The sequence below is a fragment of the Cicer arietinum genome, chromosome 4, assembly GCF_000331145.2.
Source record: "Cicer arietinum cultivar CDC Frontier isolate Library 1 chromosome 4, Cicar.CDCFrontier_v2.0, whole genome shotgun sequence".
Taxonomy (NCBI): Eukaryota; Viridiplantae; Streptophyta; class Magnoliopsida; order Fabales; family Fabaceae; genus Cicer; species Cicer arietinum.
The window spans coordinates 37,278,917-37,300,168 of NC_021163.2; the positions used below are offsets into that span (position 1 = coordinate 37,278,917).

General features: G+C 35.4%; 2 protein-coding genes across 2 annotated transcripts; both read right to left on the minus strand.

Moving 5' to 3' along the window:
- Positions 1–4,371: 4,371 nt before the first annotated feature.
- Positions 4,372–5,043, minus strand: LOC101505020 (uncharacterized). The gene has a single exon (XM_004497672.1). It carries the CDS (start codon positions 5,041–5,043, stop codon positions 4,372–4,374), a length of 672 nt encoding a protein of 223 aa, XP_004497729.1.
- Positions 5,044–7,201: 2,158 nt separating this feature from the next.
- On the minus strand, positions 7,202–20,775 carry LOC101500533 (uncharacterized). The gene is made up of 9 exons (XM_004497660.4): positions 20,432–20,775; positions 20,221–20,336; positions 17,186–17,393; positions 11,898–12,423; positions 11,566–11,817; positions 11,251–11,442; positions 11,087–11,161; positions 8,458–10,974; positions 7,202–7,816 (listed from the first exon to the last, which is right to left on the minus strand). Exons 1-9 carry the CDS (start codon positions 20,611–20,613, stop codon positions 7,517–7,519), a joined length of 4,368 nt encoding a protein of 1,455 aa, XP_004497717.1. The 5' UTR covers positions 20,614–20,775; the 3' UTR covers positions 7,202–7,516.
- Positions 20,776–21,252: the final 477 nt, after the last annotated feature.

Consider the following 21,252-nt stretch of genomic DNA (forward strand, 5'->3'; position numbering starts at 1 on the left):
GTGCCACCTATCACGGGTCTGCACGATTTACTAAAAAGCGTAAACCATAAACGTATTGCCTATCACGGGCCCGTACCGTTTACCAAGGTGCCACCTATCAAGGGTCTGCACGATTTACTAAAAAGAACGTAAATTGTAAATGTACCGCCTATCACAGGCCAAAGTACAATTTACCAAGGTGCCACCTATTTACCAATTTACCAAGGTGCACGATTTACAAAAAGAATGAAAATGCATGAGCATATACTGACTCCATCCACAACAATCGTTAAGCAAATGCAGATATTAAAAGATTCCCCATTTTTAAAGCAAACGCAGATATTAAAAGATTCCCCATTTTTAATACTCATTTAACTTAAACGATTTTCACAACAAACATTAAGCAAACAAAAATATTAAGAGATTCCTCATTCTTAATACTCTTTTAACTTAAACGATTTTCACAACAAACATTAAGCAAACAGAAATATTAAGAGATTCCCCATTCTTAATACTCTTTTGACTTAAACGATTTTCAAAACAAACTTTAAGTAAACAGAAATATTAAGAGATTCCTCATTCTTAATACTCTTTTAACTTAAACGATTTTCAAAACAAACATTAAGTAAATAGAAATATTAAGAGATTCCCCATTCTTAATACTCTTTTAACTTAAACGATTTTCAAAACAAACATTAAGTAAACAAGACATTAAAGAGATTCCCCATTCTTAATACTCTTTTGACTTAAACGATTTTCAAAACAAACTTTAAGTAAACAGAAATATTAAGAGATTCCCCATTCTTAATACTCTTTTGACTTAAACGATTTTCAAAACAAACATTAAGTAAACAAGACATTAAGAGATTCCCCATTCTTAATACTCATTTAACTTAAACGATTTTCACAACAAACATTAAGCAAACAAAAATATTAAGAGATTCCCCATTCTTAATACTCATTTAACTTAAACGATTTTCACAACAAACATTAAGCAAACAAAAATATTAAGAGATTCCCCATTCTTAATACTCATTTAACTTAAACGATTTTCAAAACAAACATTAAGTAAACAAGACATTAAGAGATTCCCCATTCTTAATACTCATTTAACTTAAACGATTTTCAAAACAAACATTAAGTAAACAAGACATTAAGAGATTCCCCATTCTTAATACTCATTTAACTTAAACGATTTTCAAAACAAACATTAAGTAAACAAGACATTAAAAGATTCCCCATTCTTAATACTCATTTAACTTAAACGATTTTCAAAACAAACATTAAGTAAACAAGACATTAAAAGATTCCCCATTCTTAATACTCATTTAACTTAAACGATTTTCAAAACAAACATTAAGTAAACAAGACATTAAAAGATTCCCCATTCTTAATACTCATTTAACTTAAACGATTTTCACAACAAACATTAAGTAAACAAGACATTAAAAGATTCCCCATTCTTAATACTCATTTAACTTAAACGATTTTCACAACAAACATTAAGTAAACAAGACATTAAAAGATTCCCCATTCTTAATACTCATTTAACTTAAACGATTTTCACAACAAACATTAAGTAAACAAGACATTAAGAGATTCCCCATTCTTAATACTCATTTAACTCTAATGGTTTTCAAATTCCACACAAAACAAGCTCAAACATATTATCAAATTCAATCCACATTCCACACCAAAACACATCAATTAATTTCTCCACAAAATCCAACCATACACATATCAAATTTCATCAGTATTAATTAAGAACACGTCAAATACGACGAACAGAAATCAACACAATCCACCACTCAAACACAACAAGTTTCATTTACTCAAAATCATACATAAATGAGTTTAAATTCATTTTCCACGAAACATTCATCAATATAACCAAAACCTAACTCTAAGATTTTACCCATAAAGCCTTAGATTCATTTTCCCCCAAATCAACACTTCAACCCTAACAAATTCATTTCCACACAACCACAGATAAGTCCCTAAATGCAAACTAGAAGTTTGGAAGGAGCCCTTACCTTAACGTTACCTTTAGCGAGCGATTACGGTACCGCGAGTAATTCCGGTAAAATCTCCGCTCGCGACATCGCTTCCAAAGTTTGTTCACTAGCACCGTAGAGTGGAGGTGAGCAACTTTCCCTTCTATCTCTTCGTGAAACAAAGCTCAAACATCAGAGAAAAGTGGAGGTTTGTGATTAACGGTTTTCAAAATCCCTAACACCGTTTTTCTTCGTTTTCGAATCAAAGAAGAAGAAGGAAGCTGGGAGCTCTTTTCTTTCTCACCCATTAAGCATTGGGTTTATTTCTCGAAGCAAAAGAAAGAAAAGAAAGCAAAAGAGGAAGAGGAAGAAAGAATGCTTCGCGAGGCAGGGAGGAGGAAGAAGAGCGAAGGAAATGCTTTTCTATTTGTTTTCCTTTCTTCCTTTTTCCTTCCTTTCTATTTCTTTCCTTTTCTTTCTATATATATATATATAACAAATATCTAAAAATATCTAGATATTACATAAAATTACCATTTCACCCATCACTTCCCAAACCACTTTTTGTTAAAAATATCTACCTTCGTCGCAACTCAATTGACTGATAAAATTTTCAGCGACAAGTGATATTTTTAACAAAACTCTCTAGTGTCCAATTCTTCATAACGTAAATAAATTATTCTTCGACAAATAATTTTAATCCAATTTCCAAAAATATATTTTTGGCATTTAAGCCACTAATTACCAAAAACTGGACTAAAAGCCTAAGAACTTCAACACCAAATACCCTAAAATTGTATAATTTAGGATTTAAAATTATGGGTCTTACAAAAGACATATCCTAGATAATTTTCAGAAGTTTTTTAAAGCCACAAAATGATGATGAGAATAGATAAGATAAAATAAATCCAAACTAAGTTACCTTGTTTGTGTTCTTAGTAATTATGTGATGTGTTTGGTGTCCGTTGCGTGTGGCCGTGATGACATTGCCAGTGTACTATATATGTGAGGAGAAAGTAGCACCCAAATAGTTTGATAGTATTTATACTTGTGGTTGAATAAACAATTTATTTAACGATTTAAAATATATATATATATAATCTCATATAGCGACGCATCGTGACCAATTCTGGAAATCGGGATAGCGGGTTGTTAGATGTCGGGATGACCTCTACATGAATAGTATTATATAAACATGCATAATTAAACAATGTTTCAAACTCATAGTCTTAATCAAAACATACTTTAGATACTAAATAGTCTTAATCAAAATATAGATTTAAATACCAAATATTATCATCTTTTTCAACATAGTAGAGTAATAAAATAACAAAATATTAAAACTAAAATGCAAGTTATAGGAATAAAATATCATCATCATCTTCAACATAATCTTCTTCCTCTTCTTCCTCCTCCTCTTCCCCATCAACTTTAATATATTCTTCGTTCTCCTCATCCTCACCATCTTCAACATAAATAGGTTCAACTTCTTCAACATCTTCTACCACTACTTCTTTTGATATTGCTTCTTGTACAATTGCCCTAGATGCACTTGCAGCTGCCTTTTCTTTTGTTGTCCGCCTAGTGTAGACCACCGGCTCATTAGCCCCACTTGCATTGGCAACATCAGTCCAAGTTAGATTATCACCGGCATAAAATATTTCTTCAACATGTTCACCATCTTCCCCTAAGTTTCCCACTTCAAATTCATTGATATAATCATCATCATTCAAGATGATTGGATCAATCACATCACGACAATCATAGCACTCTTTCAAAGCCTGGTTATACTTAACGAAAATCAAGTCTTCCAACCTCTTATGCTCAAGTATACTTCTCTTCTTGGAATGAATCTATGTGTTATAATTTAAAATGTTAGTTTCCTAAATTAATATGAACCTACATAGTAGAATACTCTATAACTTAATAACAAGTATTAACTTACATGCTCAAAAGTACTCCAATTACGCTCACATCCTGAAGAACTGCATGTCAAACTCAACACTTTAATGGCCAATAATTGCAAAAGTGGAGTTTGTGCTCCATAAGTCTTCCACCACCCAGCTGCAATGAAACAATCATTTTCAATTTATACAAGTTGTTGTGTGCTAAAATTTTTAAGAAGAAAATAAATGAAGCTCCAATTATCGGGAGCTAATGTTGCCCTTTGTCTTAATGCTCCACCTAATCCAAAGAGACCATTAGCAATCTTATATTTTGTCAACTGTGTTGTAGTCATGTCACTCATTTGATGACTTTCACTAAGTGTTTCAATGCATAAGTGAAGACCTCCCACCAATATGGGATCATTCTCAATTTCTGGTTTGCTATAAAAATACTTCAGATTTAGGTAGTAGCCTGCAACATGCAATGGATGATGAAGTTGACATTTCCATCTTTAATCAACAATTGCAAATACATCTATGTACTTGCTTGCTTGTTCATTGAAAGCTTTTCGAATATCCTCCTTGGCCATGATCATTGTTGCATATATGTATCCCATTGCAGGTTTTTTCTCATTATCAACAAGTCTTAACACTTGTACAAGAGGTCCCATAATCTTAAGAGTGTAGATGATATCATTCCAAATTACTGTCAAAAGTACAATATGGGTTGCCTTCTTTCCCTTAGGATTGTTAGCTGCCTTGGACTTCAACCATTCTTCTGAAGTGAACATCTTTCTAAGGTTGGTTTTTTGTTTATGCAATCTTTGTAAAGTAAGAAATGTGGTAGCAAACCTTGTGACTCCATGTCTAACCAACTCAACATTGTCAGTGTTCTTCCCCGTTATGTTCAACGCCAATGTGTGGTTATAAATGAAGCCGACGAGACTAATCCCTTTTTGAATAACTATTTTAACCTTAGCAATCTTTCCAATATCTTCTAACATCAAGTCTAGACAATGTGCAGCACACGGAGTCCAAAACAAATGTGGTCTCTTGGCAGTTAGTAGTTTACCAGCCAATACATAATTACTTCCATTGTTAGTAACCACCTGCACAATATTTTGCTCACCAATCTCCTCAACAAAATTGTCCAATAGCTCAAATATCTTAATCTCAGTCTTCATGTAAGAAGAAGCATCAATACTCTTCAACCATCATGATAGCTTGAAGGTTTCAAATGAAGACCGTAGTTTCCAACTACTTCCAACATCAACTTGAAACTTTTTGATCTTGCAACATTGAAAGCAATTCCATTTGCATAAAAAAAATGAGCAATGTATTGTACCGTTCTTGCTCTTGCTTCTTTGTCACAAGCATCATTTATGTTTGTTTGTCTCTTGTCTTTTCCCCAATTTGTGTTCTGCTTTGTTCATGAACATTAGACCCAATGGATCTTTTGTCTTCTTGCCAGCCGGTAAAGGGGCTTCAATTGCCCTTTTTCCACTTCGAGTTCTCCTTATTTCAACTACGTCGTCATTAACATCATCGTTAATTTGAACTTCCATCTCTTATAATATGGTGGTATTTTTCTACAGCTTTTTACGTCTCCCTTTATTCCTAACTGATGTTGTCTTGCTCTGGTAATTCCTCCATTAGTTTCAACTTGACAGAAATCACATGTCACCCTCTTCCTATTATTCTTGTCTTTTACACTATTAAATTGTCATGCTAGGTCAACATTATCAATGGTTGGTTTAAACATTACAGGAGCAGAACTATTACTTTGTGGGGTTGCAGATGATGTTGTCATGGCTATTTGCATAACAGGCAGAGAAAGAAAGGAAGTAGAAAAAAACAAAGAGAAGTAACAAAAACAAATTAAATTAAATTAAATTAACAGAAGAAAATAGAAAGAAAAATATAGAAAGAAAAAAAAAAAGAAGTAAAAACAATGAAAAAAGAAGAAAAAAAACATAATAAAAAAAGAATGAAGTAACAAAAAAAACTGAAGAAAAAATTAAATTAAAAGAAATTAAAAAAAAAGTAACAAAAAAAATTAAATTAAAAAGAAAACTGAAGAAAACAAAAGAATAAAAAATTAAAAAAAAAATAAATTAAAAAAAGAAGTTAAAAAATTAAATAAATAAAAAAAGGAACAGAGAAGACGGCGCACGGCGTAGAGGAAGAAGGGACGCAGTGAAGAAAACAAAAGAATGATGACAAACGAAGAGGAAGGTGGATTTCAAAAATTTGAATGGCGTATTACCAAAATTACCCCTAAAACGTTTTAAAATTTATGGGTAAAATTGGTTTTTCACAAAGAAAAAAAAAAATTTTCCATATTTTTTCACATTTCTTAGGGTTTTCAAACCCACGACCTAGAATGCAACCCGCTAACGCGCTCAGATCGTACACCATCCCTCTTTACCTTGTGTCGCCGCGACCATGTCACTCGCCGCTCTGCTCCAGCGTAATTTATGAAAACTAGCTGAAAATAATTTATTGACATACCATAAGATGTTTTCATAATCTTTTCCAAATAGTTTCACAAATGTTTATGTCAGTAGATAAATTTAAATAAGTCGATTCAAACAAGCTACAAAAAAATAACATCCTTGAATTGAATAACGTCGATCACTTTGATTCTTCTGTTAGTTTTGTCCGTTAACGAATGTGATGTGGATGAAACTTTCTTACGTGGCAGACCATATGTAATAGGGGATAGTTTGTCCCAAATTAGAAAATATTTGTTTATTATAAAATATTTAATTTTCTTTCATTTTTCCTAATTTTTCTTTCATTTTGCTCCTTCACCTGTTCATCTTCTTTTTTGCTATTCCCATCATTTACTATTTTCGTCATCACCACTCATTCACAATTGTTTCATATTTTGCAACTCGGGATCATTTATACTCAGTTTCTTCATTATTGTGTTCCTATATTGTATGTTCAAATGGATAATTTCCTATTTTTAGGGTTGAGTAACTTGTCTTGCATGCATTTAAATGTTCACCAATTTAGATATTTTGTTTTCGATGCAGTTGTTTGTTTATCTTTGTTTAATTTCAATATATTAACAATATTATTTATTTGTTATTTGTGATTATGATGAATGATTTGATGGCAAGTCTAAATTGACTAACAGTTGATCTCAACACATAAATATAACATCCACGTCAACCTCCTTAAGAACAAACTAACGAAATGACTAATTTGTTCGACGTCATTCAATTTACAAGTGTTATTTGACCAGCGTCATTAAATGTCCGACCCCTACAATTTCAAGAGGCAATTTAGTGATTTATTCAAGTTCGGAAATTTTGTAAAAGCATATTTGAAATATTTGTTTGACACTAAACATCAGAATTTATTTACCGATTAAAACACCATTACAATAAGGATCGCCTAAGTGATTTGAGGCATTCCCCAACCAAGTGCTCTTTGCAAGACCTACAAGATTGTAAGCTTCAGAATTTAAATGCCTCCTAATATGAAATATAAAACACATTCTCACAACACAACTACAGTAATAATAGCTACAACAGCACAAAGGAATCATTCAACGCTAATATATCAATACAAGATAATAAGAAAGGTGGCAAACAAATTACTTAGACTTGATGTAATCAAGAGTAGAATGTCACAAAAATGTTGCTATCATGATATCCACAAGTTGTACATGGTATGCAGTTGGACCATGTCAGTGCCCTTCAGGGACATCTTGTACAGTTCCTTGATCTTTTGACTATCGCCAAATCTGCTAGACGTTGAAGATGGTTGGCAGAGAGATTTATTTGCACTCGACAAAAGCACGGAGGCCAACATTTTCTTCAAAAGCACCTGCAGCTGACCCCAATATTTTGCATGAAGTTCAGGATAGCTAGTACTGAAAGTGTCCACGTTTGTATCTGAAATATGGCGTCCTTCAAGCATATGAGCCAAAGCTGATTCCAGCATCTGGAACAAATGAATTATCAACAAATGACAGAAATATAAACTGAAAGTCTCGAATCGATTGATGGGTCTAAGATCAAACAAAAACCAAAATTTCCAATCAAACTATTTAAAGGTTTTCAATAATAATTTAGAACTCCATACAATTTTTTGGGGGTTTATGGCAATTAATTGATTCCGGAAAAATGAAAGGCAGCAAATTCAAAGAAATTTTATCATTTTATTCTCAAAAGGGTATAGTGTATTGAATCTAGCACTTGAGAAAATATGCAGTTTACATATTACACATATTACCTCAACCAAATTTGTAGTTCACTCCTTTGACACACTAACCGAAAATAAATTTCAATTAGGATAAATCTAAGCTGGAAATAAAGAAGAAAATTTCAAGAATTCTACCATCTTTTGGTTGCAAGGGAAGGGGCCAAATCAGTTTTAAAATGGTGTTGACAAACAGAGAAAGGGACCCTGTCTGTTATGCTACTTTTCAAGGAACCCTTATTAATACATGTACTAGATAGTAGATGGCATTGTACCACAAAAAGGGAGAAAAAATATGAGTTCGGCCATCTCAATGAGAATTTCAAATAAACGACGCCATATTCAAAATCAAATTAATGTGTCCAAGAAGTGAAATAAAATACCACGTTGGAGTGTAAATGGCTTGACAGGCTTAAAAAAAGAGCTGATCTCTCCATCAGGATAGTTAAGTACATGTTAGAATGTGTTTTGGGCCCGTAGAAGTCCATGGCTTTTGTCCAGTTCCTCTCTGCAAGTGATGCATATTGCTTGATTCGCTGCACTATGTTATTTTCACCTTTTGACAAAACACTTTTCTTATTGCTGGAATTCATAAATTTCAAACAACAGTCTCTCTGATAACATGCTAACTGGAAGTAAGCATATGCAGCCTCCTGTTTGCGTAGCTCCCCCAGGGACTCATACACAGATAATGCTTCCCTAATTGCCTCATTAGCGGAAATTTCATGCTTTCTCAGATCTTTCCTTGATTTCCTTCCATGGGAATTTGTATGACTCGCACGAGTATTTTCCAATGATCCATTTTCATAAACTTCTGCTGTAGTATTTTCTCTAGCCAAAAGCATGCCAAGCCGCAGATAAGTATGAGCAAACTGCGTATGTACCTCATTCCTTAAACTGCTTGCCCCAGCATCAGCATCCTCTTTAATGGCATTTAGTTCAAACCTTGCTGCCCCATAAAATCTAAGGGATTCTTTATATTCCAGTTTTGCAGTTTCCAATGCATGATTGTATGCAATGTGGAAGATATCATGTAGTTTAAGATTATCAATTTTAGATACCATCTCCTCAGCAAGTGCCCGTTTACCATGTCCCAAATTACAGTTTATCAATATTATGTTGATGTGATCCGAAACTTCTCTGAATGCATCTATAGCATCAGTAAATGCCAGTTCAGCTTTATGCAATTCTTTATTTTCAATTCTGATTCGCCCCAATTCATTGCAAACCCACCCTTTCTTTTTAATCACAGATTGCAGCTCAGACAAACCAGATGGAAGTTTCAGCAATGCTTTTCTTGCTTCTTCATAGCATTTCAAAGCAGCTAATAAATTGTGCTCTACATCATCAACTAGAGGTTCAACTAGGTACTCAAATATCCCGCCAATTTTCGCTTTACCTGATTCCCTTGAATTCAATTCGGTTTGAGAGATAACACTAGAACATGAATTGTACATATCTGAAGATCCCTCAAAATTTCTAGAGTTCATAGCAGCTGCGGATTCAACTTCAGTCCTATTATTTTCAAGAGTTTCTGTCAGGTCTTCACCGTAATTAGTGTGCTCAAGATATTCAGCATCAAAATCTTTTTTATTCTCCTTGTTACGAACCAACTCGTCTGCCGAGTCTCTCGGTGGCAAGTGATTGGCAATTTTCGAAGACAATCGTTTACTATGCTTTTTACCATAAGTCATGAAGGTCACATCTGCATGACTACTACTTGCACTGTTCCCACTACTAGCTCTGTCACTCTGGCAACTGCAATTTACCAAGGAACATGAACTGCAGTTCTGGTTCAACTGCACCAGCTTCTTCTTCAGCCTTTTTACTTCCTTCACAACCTCAGATGACATTCTCAATTCTCTGGTAGCAGGTTTTGTCATATCTTGTATTGAGATTTCTTTACCCTTTATCCTATGGAACTCAATTTTAACATCTCCAACTAATGCCCATGCCTTGGCCCAGAAAAGGTAAGTACAAGCCTTCCTTTCGCTGTATCCATAAACAGTCTCATCTTCTCTATCATCCAGCCATGTCGTATTTTCATTCATATTAATTTGTTCTCTCAGTAAAGATGAGCAACTAGCCATTGAAGAAATAAATTTCGTGTCTTCCAGATGTGAAGGCATTGATCCATAAACAGAACATGATAACTGTATAACCTTTAAAGCTTGATAAAGTTGGCCATCCTCTTTATAAGCTTCTGCTAGTGCCAAATAAGATTCTCCAAGCAAAAGAACAAGCTTCCACAACTTATGATCCAACTTAGACGTTGGAAGCCATTCTCGAATGTCACATACTTCAATACAATCAGAATCCCCACAAGCACAGACAGAAACATTAAAAGATGACGATGGCCTATCATGACTATTATTGAATTGATCCATCGTTTCTGGTTCAGTGCTCTGAAGATGCCGCATCCATCTCAAAGACTTTATGGCCTGGGAAACATGATGTACAGCAGCTAACTTGGATGAGATTGGATCAGCAACCGTTTGAACCACAGGTGTGGAAATTGGACATACTTCACGTAGCGAAGAGCTAACATCAGAAGACAAGCATGGTACAACCCCTCCTTGGTTGCTTAATTCTATGTCCCTGACTGCTTTGAGCTCTCCTGAAACAGGCTCGTCTGCTTCAGAAACCATCTTTGCAGGACCTTCTGATTCTAAGTTCTCAGTTATTTTTCCATGTTCACCTGATTTGCCATCAGCGTGCAGATAAAACATTTCATGAGCAACTAGTTCAGAATTACTGTTTTCACCATCCCAACACGATTCCTTGGCTTCAGTAACAGATAGTTCACATTCTACAGCTAGAGATTCAGGAGCTAATTTCAACTCCTCGTCATAATTTAAAATCAGCCTCGCAAATTGTTCATGAGCAATTGCCCGTACTGCCTGTTTCACAAAAAATCTATCAGAAATACAGTCATCTCAACAGGGGATAATTGGAAGTACCACACAAACAGGGCCATGTAAGACACTAATTGTGTTATTCGTTAAAACATACCAGATGGTCAGAGTCATCAAGGAACTCCAAACACTGTCTAAAAAACCTCACACACCTAGCCCTATTTTTAGCAGCCTGTAGAAAAAGAAACAAAAATTAGTCATTGGCTGTTAGAAACCACTCAAAGCAGGATTAACCCAAAAATAGGTCTAATTCTTCCACACCATTGACAGTGAAAGCCTGTGAGCAATTCGATAGAGGAGAATTCCCAGGGAATACACTGCATCACTTCTACCTCTACTGATTAGTGATGGCAAGGAGCTTGAAGCATCATCACTACTGTTAGATGATTGGTTCTTCGGAATAACAGAAAGATCAAAAAGTTGTATATCATCTTCACCAGCACCTTTATAAAGCTGCAAAATTAAAATCCAGGCTTGGTAGCATTACTAAAGGCAACAAGTTTATTAAACAAAAATTAACTTAGTAAACCTAAAAGCAACAAATATTTTAAATGCATTAAAAATAACTAATAGTACCCAATAAGCTCCAGGGTCCTGTTTGCAATTATCCCGAAGAAACCTCAAAACAGACAGACCATTTTGTTGGACAACATAAGGATGAAATGCAGGGGTTCCATCCTCAGATATTCCTTTAAGGAGAAAAATGTCATCAGTTTTTAAAAGCTCATATCCCTGAACAACACCATTGTGATGATAACATATGGCCAACTCCGGAACACTTGCCATAACATTATCAAGCCAAGCTTCAAGCCAAGTTAAAGGTGTAACCTATCAAAAATAATGGGAAAAAATATTGACAATTTACCAAGCATAAAACAGGTGATAAATTATAGAGGAATGATCCTTACCTTTCGTGTGACATCCCATAAATGCAAGCTCACAGCAACATACTTTTCATTACTGAATAAAAGTAGGTCACTTCCCAAGAGCATGCGGAAATTATGAAACTGCCAGAATAAAACCCTCAGAAAACTATCATTACCAACTTTTCTCTGTTTTTCAGACTCTTGCATTGATGATCTGGGTTTTTCACCAACTTGTGACACCTTATTAACTGGACTATGGCTCTTATTCCTCCTATTCTTCTTGCTTCCCCAAAAGAAGCTTCCCTGCCCAACCTGTGAGTAGTCAGAATGGCAATTGTATCCTTCAGCTTGAACAACGTCATCATTCTGTACCACAATATGGGGTGCTTTTCCAGGAAAAACAGAAGAATTTGATTGCCCTTCTGATGGAACATGATGAATTGGTGGGCAATCACAGGCCTCCATTCTAACTGAATGCATAGCAAAATTCAAAAATAAAGATTGATCTGCACATTTTGATTGATTATTATGCCTCCTAATCAACTTTTCACCCTCTTCAATATCCGGCCTGCATTTCACAAATATTGTCACTAAATCAAATGCATCATAATGAACATAGAATTTTGACAAAAAGAAAATGAAAACAAGAGGAAGTTAGTCAAATAGTGCACTGTAGAAATGATAAAATATTCAATCTAACTAGTAAAAGTCACATATTAGATGGGATAGGGCTTGAAATTTGAATATGTATGTATAAGTGGGAGGCATCCCTCAGCTTACAAGCAAGTTTTGTAGGGTTTAAGACCCAAATGTTAAGATAGTATCACAATTGTTGAAAATATATTTATATTTATTACATATCATGTAAATAGGGATAATATCTCCCATATTTATTTTTGTATTTATTGCCTTGAGCTTATATAAAGCAGACTCCGTTGTGTAGTTCATACACACGGTTTCACCATATGTCTCTCATTTTCTCTTATTCAACATGGTATCTAGAGCCTATTATGAGAGACAACCTTATATCGTGATTACCCCGGGATTCACTGTCCTTCAGTGAGATTTTCTTTTTCGGTAAACCGTGTCCCAATTCCAGTTTACCCTATGTCACTTTTCGTTCATTTTTTCAGCAAATCAATCAACTGTTCATCGTGCGGCACTATTCATCGTGTGTAGTACTGTTCATCAAAAAACAAAAAAAAAGAACAAAACAAAAAAAAAAAACCTCTTCCGCCATTGTTTCGCTGCTGGTTTTAGGTAATTGCTTATTGATTATGGCTACTTATGAAAATTTTCTTCAGTGGGTAGAGTATTGTTGGAACTCGAGTTCCGCTGTTTCGACCACACAAATTGGTAATTCACCTGTTTGCATCTCACCTTCTCATAGCCCATGGATTCTAGATTCTGGTGCATCTGATCACATTACTGGTAATAAGACTTTTTTCTCCTCTCTCACAACATTTGGTTATTTACCTAGGATAGTCTCAGCCAATGGTTCCCAAACACAATCTCAAGGGATTGGCACTGTCCAAATCCTTCCTACTCTATTAGTTACATTTGTCCTTTATGTGTCTGGATGTCCATTTAATTTAATTTCTATCAGTCGATTGCCTCGTTCTCATGATTGTGTTGTCACATTTACTAATTGCAATGTTACTTTGCAAGATCGAATATCAGGACGACAAATTGGTGTCGGATGTGAGTCTAATGGCCTTTATTATCTCTCAAACCCATCAACAGCATGTCTTACAACATATTCTCCTCTTATTATACATGCTCAGTTAGGTTATCCGAGTCTTCCCAAACTTCAACAATTAGTACTCAATCTAACTAAATTATCTAGCTTAAATTGTGAGTCGTGTCAGTTAGGGAAACATACTCGTAGTCATTTCCCTGATCGAGCTAATAAACGAGCTTCCTCCCCGTTTGCTTTAGTTCACTCAGATGTTTGGGGTCCCTCTCGTACTATTTCCACTCTTGAGTCTAGATATTTTGCTACCTTTATCGATTATTTTTCCCGTTGTACGTGGTTATTTTTAATGAAAAATTGGTCTGAATTATTTTATATTTTTGAACAATTTTATAAGGAAATTAAAACTCAATTTGGTGTGTATCCATTCGCACTTTGAGCAGTGATAATGCCCGTGAATATTTGTCCCATCAATTTCAAAACTTTATGACCTCTAACGGCATTCTTCATCAAACATCTTATGCTCATACACCTCAACAAAATGGGGTAGCCGAACGCAAAAATCGGCTCCTTATTGAAACCACTCGTAATCTCCTTCTTCATGGTAATGTACCATCTTGCTTTTGGGGAAATGTTGTTCTAACGGCATGCTATCTTATAAATCGCATACCTTCGTCTGCTCTTAATAACAAAGTCCTTCACTCGATCCTCTTCCCTAATACCCCTCTTCACTCACTTCCTCCTCTGGTCTTCGGATCTACATGTTTTGTCCACAATCTCACTCCTGGTCTTGACAAACTTTCAGCTCGATCACTAAAATGTGTGGTTATCATCGGTCCCAAAAAGGTTATCATTGTTATTCTCCTAATCTTCGACGATATCTCATATCGGTTGATGTCACATTTTTTGAGTCTGTTACATACTATGAGTCGTTTCCTGCTCCTTTGTCTGCAACTATTCCTCTAGACCTACCACAATCTATTTCACCATCTCTTTTACCACTAGAGCCTATTACGTATGCCCCACCTGAGACACCTTCGGTGGCCCCTCCCATTGTCCCACTTGAGACTCCTCTTGTTGATCCTCCAACTGTACAATCTCTTCAAACATACTGTCGTCGTCAACCACCATCAGTTGTACATGTCCCTACACCCGTTCTTGATACTGAGGTCATTCCAAACGCTCCTTCACCGCCACCTCCTTCTTTATCGAATTTGACCCTTGAGATTCCTATTGCTATTCGTAAAGGTTTGAGTTACCATCGTCTTTCTCCTTTGCATTATACTTGTTTGTCTTCCCTGTCTTCTGTTTCTATTCCTAAATCTCCAGGTGAAGCTTTATCTCACCCAAAGTGGAGACAATCAATGATTGACGAGATGTGTGCACTTCAGAGTAGTGGTACATGGGAATTGGTTCCTTTACCGTCTGGAAAGTCTTTAGTAGGATGTCATTGGCTTTAAACGGTGAAATTTGGTCTTGATGGTAAGATTGATCGTTTTAAAGCTCGTTCGGTGGCAAAAAGGTACACTCAAATTTTTGGCCTCGATTACAGTGATACTTTCTCCCCTGTGGCTAAGATGGCCTCTATTAGACTACTCCTCTCTATTGCAGCCATCAGACATTGGTCTCTGCATCAACTTGACATTAAAAATGTTTTTTTGCATGGTGACCTTGAAGAAGAAGTGTATATGGAGCAACCACCTAGGTTTGTTGCTAAGGGGGAGTCCTCTACCATGGTTTGTCGACTTCAGAGGTCTCTCTATGGTCTTAAATAGTCTCCTCAAGTTTGGTTTGGTAGATTAGCACAGTAGTGCAACAATTTGGCATGATTCGAAGTGAAGTTGATCATTCTCTTTTCTATCGCCACTCAACCCAATAGTGCATTTACTTGATTGTCTATGTAGATGATATTGTCATAACTGGTAGTGACCAGCATGGCATACTCCAGTTGAAACAACATTTATCTCATCCGTTTCAAACTAAAGATCTTGGCAAGCTCTGCTACTTCTTGGGTATTGAGGTAGCCCAATCTAAGGACGGCTTGGTAATTTCACAAAGGAAATATGCCATGGATATTCTTGAAAAGACAGGTTTATTGAATGTCAAGCCGGTTGACACTCCTATAGAATGTCAAACTTCTACCTAATCATGGAGAGCCATTTTCAGATTCAGGGAGATACAGAAGATTGGTTGGTAAATTAAACTACCTCACAGTCACCCGTCATGAAATTTCATTTGCAGTCAGTATGGTAAGCCAATTCTTAAACTCTCCTTGTCAAGAACACTGGGATTGTGATACGAATCTTGAAATACATTAAAGGTGCTCCAAGAAAAGGTCTAATTTATGAAAACAGAGGACATACTCAGATAGTTGGTTATTCATATGCCGATTAGGCAAGCTCACCCATTGATAGGCGATCCACTTCTGGGTATTGTGTACTTGTTGGAGGAAACTTAATATCTTGAAAAAGTAAGAAACAAAGTGTAGTTGCAAGATCTAGCACTAAAGCTGAATACAGGGCTAGGGCATTAGTGACCTGTGAGCCCATTTGGTTGAAACAGTTACTCAAAGAGCTTCAATTTGAAAAGGAACCACAAATGACATTAATATGTGATAATCAAGCAGCATTGCACATTGCCTCTAATTCGGTTTTTCATGAGAGGACCAAGCATATTGAGATAGATTGTCACTTTGTAAGGGAGAAGATCGAATCAGGCAACATCACCACTAGCTTTGTTAATTCCAATGATCAATTGGCAGATGTATTCACTAAGCCCCTGAGAGGTCTTCGAATCAGTTATATATGTAACAAGCTTGGTGCATATGATTTATATGCTCCAACTTGATGGGGAGTGTTGAAAATATATTTATATTTATTACATATCATGTAAATAGGAATAATATCTCCCATATTTATTTTTGTATTTATTGCCTTGAGCCTATATAAAACAGACTCCGTTGTGTAGTTCAGACACACGATTTCACCATATGTCTCTCATTTTCTCTTATTCAACAACAATCTTCCAAGATTTGTTCCATTGGGCCACCAGCTATCAGAAGACTACTCGGGTAATGCTTTAGATGGCAAGTCCTAGGCGTTAGGGGGTGAGTTAAAAATCTCACATTTAATGAGATAGCCTAAAAATGTATTTATAAGTAGGAGGCATCCCTTGACTAACGAGTTGGTTTTGTAGGGTGGAATTAGTCTCAACCCTAATTTTAAGATTAACAAATGCCCATAACCAAATGCAATAATCTTAAATAAAAAAATTAAAAAGTTGAAGAGCTAATTAGTTTCTGAATGACTTTTAATAAAAATCATCTTTGCAGTATCATGCATACCACAGGATCCAATATGATGCATTAAAACCAGAATATGCTTCTATTGTGTTGTCCAGAAATTTTCTTTCTTGTTGAAACATATAAGCCTATTATCTTCAACTACTAATATTTTCTTCTGAATCAAAAAGTGGAATTAAATTCCCCAATGCTTTTCCAAAACCAATAGATTGGAGAACTCAAGCTTCCAAAGTGAAAAATTTATCAGGGACCAGAAGGATAATTTGTGAACAGCAATTATTAGCGAAAGCATTAAATAAGGTAGGCAACAAAAGAGAGTCAACTGTATGACAATACCCAGTGTTCAAAACAAGAGTATGACCAATGCGATGAACAGCAATTGACAGTCGAGCCTTGGAATATGGAATTTTAAATATCTGCTTCAAAATGTCTGCTGGAGCAATTATGTCAATCTCATCTCCATAATCAACAAAGCCAGACACTGCAAGGGCCTCACATTTTCTAGAAAAATTTGACGCAATCGCAGTACCTTCCCATGGAAAATCTGTCACCAAAATGATGTCAAAACAATATAAATATCAACAGAATGCGAAAGTATGAAGCTCAGGTATGGGAGAACTGGAACCAGAGTAGGTATATATCAGTATTTCACTACACTCTTCTTTCAGTATCAACCAAGGAACACGAAATTACAGATGTATTTTAACATTATATAGACTCATGTACATAGATGCCAACAAATAAATGCCAACCTAGAACTACGGGAAATAAATCTGCCTAATGCAGAAATGATTAAAAAGTAGTGAAGATAAAAAAAGAACATAAAAAAGGTAATATATCCTGAAAAAGGCGTTATAAGGCCATTATTTAACTTTTCATCGATGAAGTTTCAATCTACCTCAATATGTTTGTTCTATTATCTTGAACTAGATTGTAAATAATACTGTAATACTAATAGCATATTCGTTCTCACAAAAAAGCTTCATAGGAGTTTCATATTTTATTCTTAGGCCATCTAATGTCATGATTATTGCAGCTTACAAACTTCTTCCTTGTGTCATTGCTCAAAACTTGGCTTTTACATTTGACTGAGTAACTAGATCTTTCTTCCTATTCCTCCACGTTATTAGATTACCACCTGAAAACATACAGTACCCCAGGTATCATCTTCACAAATGATTTATCTTGCATAGTCTGCATTCGAATACGTGTACACCTCCATTGATAGGTTTCTACCCCCTTTGAAATTGAATAGTAGTCCTACTCAGTGTGTAGTCTCAAGAGTTAATATCCTATAGAATTCTGCTTGGAGTTTGTGTATGTCTTACTTGTGGGTCATGCAATACACTAACTGCACATGCTATATTTTATCTGGTATCTACCAGGCATATTAGATTCTTGCCAAGCATCTGATACGGGTATTCTCCACCGATGGGCTCTCTTCCCATCATTCTCCATACTATTATTCTATTCAATGGGTTCCCTACTCCCAAGTCTCCATGAGCACATACATATTTAACATCAAATTGATGTAGCCCTCTAATAGCTCTACTCCTTAGAGAGTCACGTTCTAACATTATTCATTTTTGCATCAACCCGCATAGTTTCTTCTTCAACTTGTGTACCTAATTCCCTCCACAAGTGGACTCATACCCAAGAAAATCTCCATGTAGACCACCTCTTTCAAGTCTCCATGAGCACATGCATATTTAACATCAAATTGGTGAAGTCATCTAATGGCTCTACTCATTAGAGAGAGTCGTGATCTAACATTATTCATTTTTGCGATTGAAGTAAATGCTTCCATGCAGAGAATTCCATATGTCTAGTTATATAATTTGCAATCAGTATCGTGTTGTTAATCCAACGTGCAATCAAACCGATATTTTAATGTATGTGTTAGGTTCTTTTGAAAGATATCCAAACAGCATGGTATATAATCATGGCAACAAACAAAGAAACCACTGACTACCTAAAAAGATACATTTATACCCATTTTGACAAGAGTATAACCTAAAGGGATACACTTGAATAGTGTTATGGAACTCGTGAACCAGCTCAAAGGATCACAAATTTGTAAGAGTTTGTTTGGCCAACATATCCAATTACATTTCCATCCAGGATTGCCTCTCTACCAGATCACTAAAGGACCACCTACAAAGATCACAAGATAGCATAGTCCACAATTTTTTGTGTTCGTGACCCACAAACCTTATGATGTTTGATGTGTCGAGTTTTGTGACCCAGCTTTGATGGATTGCATCAATGTTCAACCCATTTCTTTTTGTCTCTTCGTGCAAGTTTTTCAGACCTGCTACCTGAAACTTAATCTCTCCCTCCACTCTGTCATCTCAAGTTGACTTCTGCATAACATCTCCACCATCTTTGATCTCTACATTCTAATTACCCACATCCCTCAATTCAGTCTATAGTCTCATGCATGTTTTTCTATTCCCCCTCTCTATTTGTGCCACAACCAGCTTGGAACCCACCACTTGACTCTTGTTTATATCTTTTTTTCCTATTATTCTGATACTCAGAAGTCATGCTTGTTTGGGGCTTGTATAATAATATAAAGTTTGCGCTGTATTTTGGTCTAGCTATTCCATTATTCTCCCTTTCCATAATTGTTTCTATTATCGAATACCAAATATAAAATAAACATAAGAGATACTGATAATAATTACAAAATAGTTATCTTAAGTTTTACTTGAATGTTAGTGATATCATTAAAATTAGTTAACTGTATTATCATTTTTTAAATTAACATGCACTTCTATATTTTTAGTATGATTCTTCGATCCATGTCCCTTGTACAAACTTTGACCCCTCTCTTAATCCTAGGTAGGATCTCAATTTCAACAACTTGGCATTCCACAGCATGAGAACCAAGCTTGCCATGAACATGAATTAAGGCAACACAGTGAAGCATTGACTAAGGCAAAATGCATAACTGTGAACTCATAGATTCTAATTACACTTTGGTGGTATTCACTATTCAGATTTAAGGTCCAATTTATAAAAACATGGCAACACCCTCCGAATTCAACCAACAAATAATCAAATAAAAGCTGAGTATTCCTTAGTGTATACAACAAACTCTAAATAAAGAGACACTTATCATAACTTTGATGAACATGCTAACAAACTAACAAATATAATGAAGAAGAATATCTTGAAAGAGTTGAACTTGAACTTATAATATATATAAAATAAAAGAAAACCATCAATTTAGTCTCTCTAGTATTACTCTCTCTTCTATTTTAAGCCCTAAACTATATGAAAGTAATAAGTAATCCTTAAAACTATATGAAAATCGTTCATATGTCTCTAGTATCTCCGGTCAATCAATATAGAAGAATAAAGATTACCTCCACCAGTTGTCTTGGACTTGACAGCAGCATCAGGGAAATTAGCAAGAAGTGGTGGCGTATTGAGGTCAGTTTCAGTAGGCAGCATCCGGTACCGATAACGCGGGGCATTCACTCTGAAAAGTCAAATGTAATCATTATTATTCTCCAAAACAAACATCATTAATCAATAATAATAAAATGATTATTGAGACAGAGAGATAGAGAGTACGTTTGCGGGGTTGGGAGAAGAGCGGAATGAAAAGCGTGAAAGGATTTATCAGTGGGGACGGGGATTGACCCGCAAAGAAATCCAACAGGTTTTGGAGTCGCGATTTCCAACGTGCCAACGCATAGAAGCTCGCCGGAATTTTCAGAGTTTGACGAGGAGGACGACGACGATAACTTCGCCATCGGTAATCACCTCAAAGAACAGCGCAAAAACCCCCCCTCAAAATGTCTATGCTGTAACTGCAGTGTTTAGCGTGTGTTTGTGTTGTGAGTCGAATTTATGAATCAGGGTCTTCATGCTTTGGTTTTTAGGTAAATTCCTCCGATACATTATCAATTTTATAATTTTCATCTACCGCTTATTCTAACATGCACGAGTATCGTAAGTATTGTTTGGTTGGGTAAAACATTTATTTACCATTGAGTTAATGAGATCCATCATATTTATTGGTACACCTTTTACACTAAATCTTTTCCTTTTCTCGCTTCTTTTAATATTATTAGAGTTTTTTATGTCTTATTTTTGCTATCCTCGCCAAAAGAAACCAAATCGAAACCTTTTTGAAGAAGATCACAAGGGGGTTTAAAAATCTTTTTCAATTGGAGAATGCGGAGGGTTTTCTTTCCGCTATCGATGAGCTATGTTGGCAGAACACAAATAGATAGTACATATATTACAAAGAACAGATACAACAAAGCTATTTAAATATAAATGACATTTATAATAATAATGACTTGTCGTTTATGCAAATAATTGTTGGAATTCATTTTGGAATCTAGCAACATTGTAACTATGTTCTTTGAATTGAGTAGTTACATGTC

Excerpts from the sequence above, each read along its gene's own strand:
- LOC101505020 (XM_004497672.1), bottom strand. The coding sequence starts at position 5,043 with ATGAAGACTGAGATTAAGATATTTGAGCTATTGGACAATTTTGTTGAG.
- LOC101500533 (XM_004497660.4), bottom strand. The coding sequence starts at position 20,613 with ATGGCGAAGTTATCGTCGTCGTCCTCCTCGTCAAACTCTGAAAATTCC. Across the intron at positions 10,975-11,086 it reads TTGATGACTCTGACCATCTG|GCAGTACGGGCAATTGCTCA; the intron begins GTATGTTTTAAC and ends TTTGTGAAACAG. Across the intron at positions 7,817-8,457 it reads GCCATTTACACTCCAACGTG|ATGCTGGAATCAGCTTTGGC; the intron begins GTATTTTATTTC and ends CATTTGTTCCAG.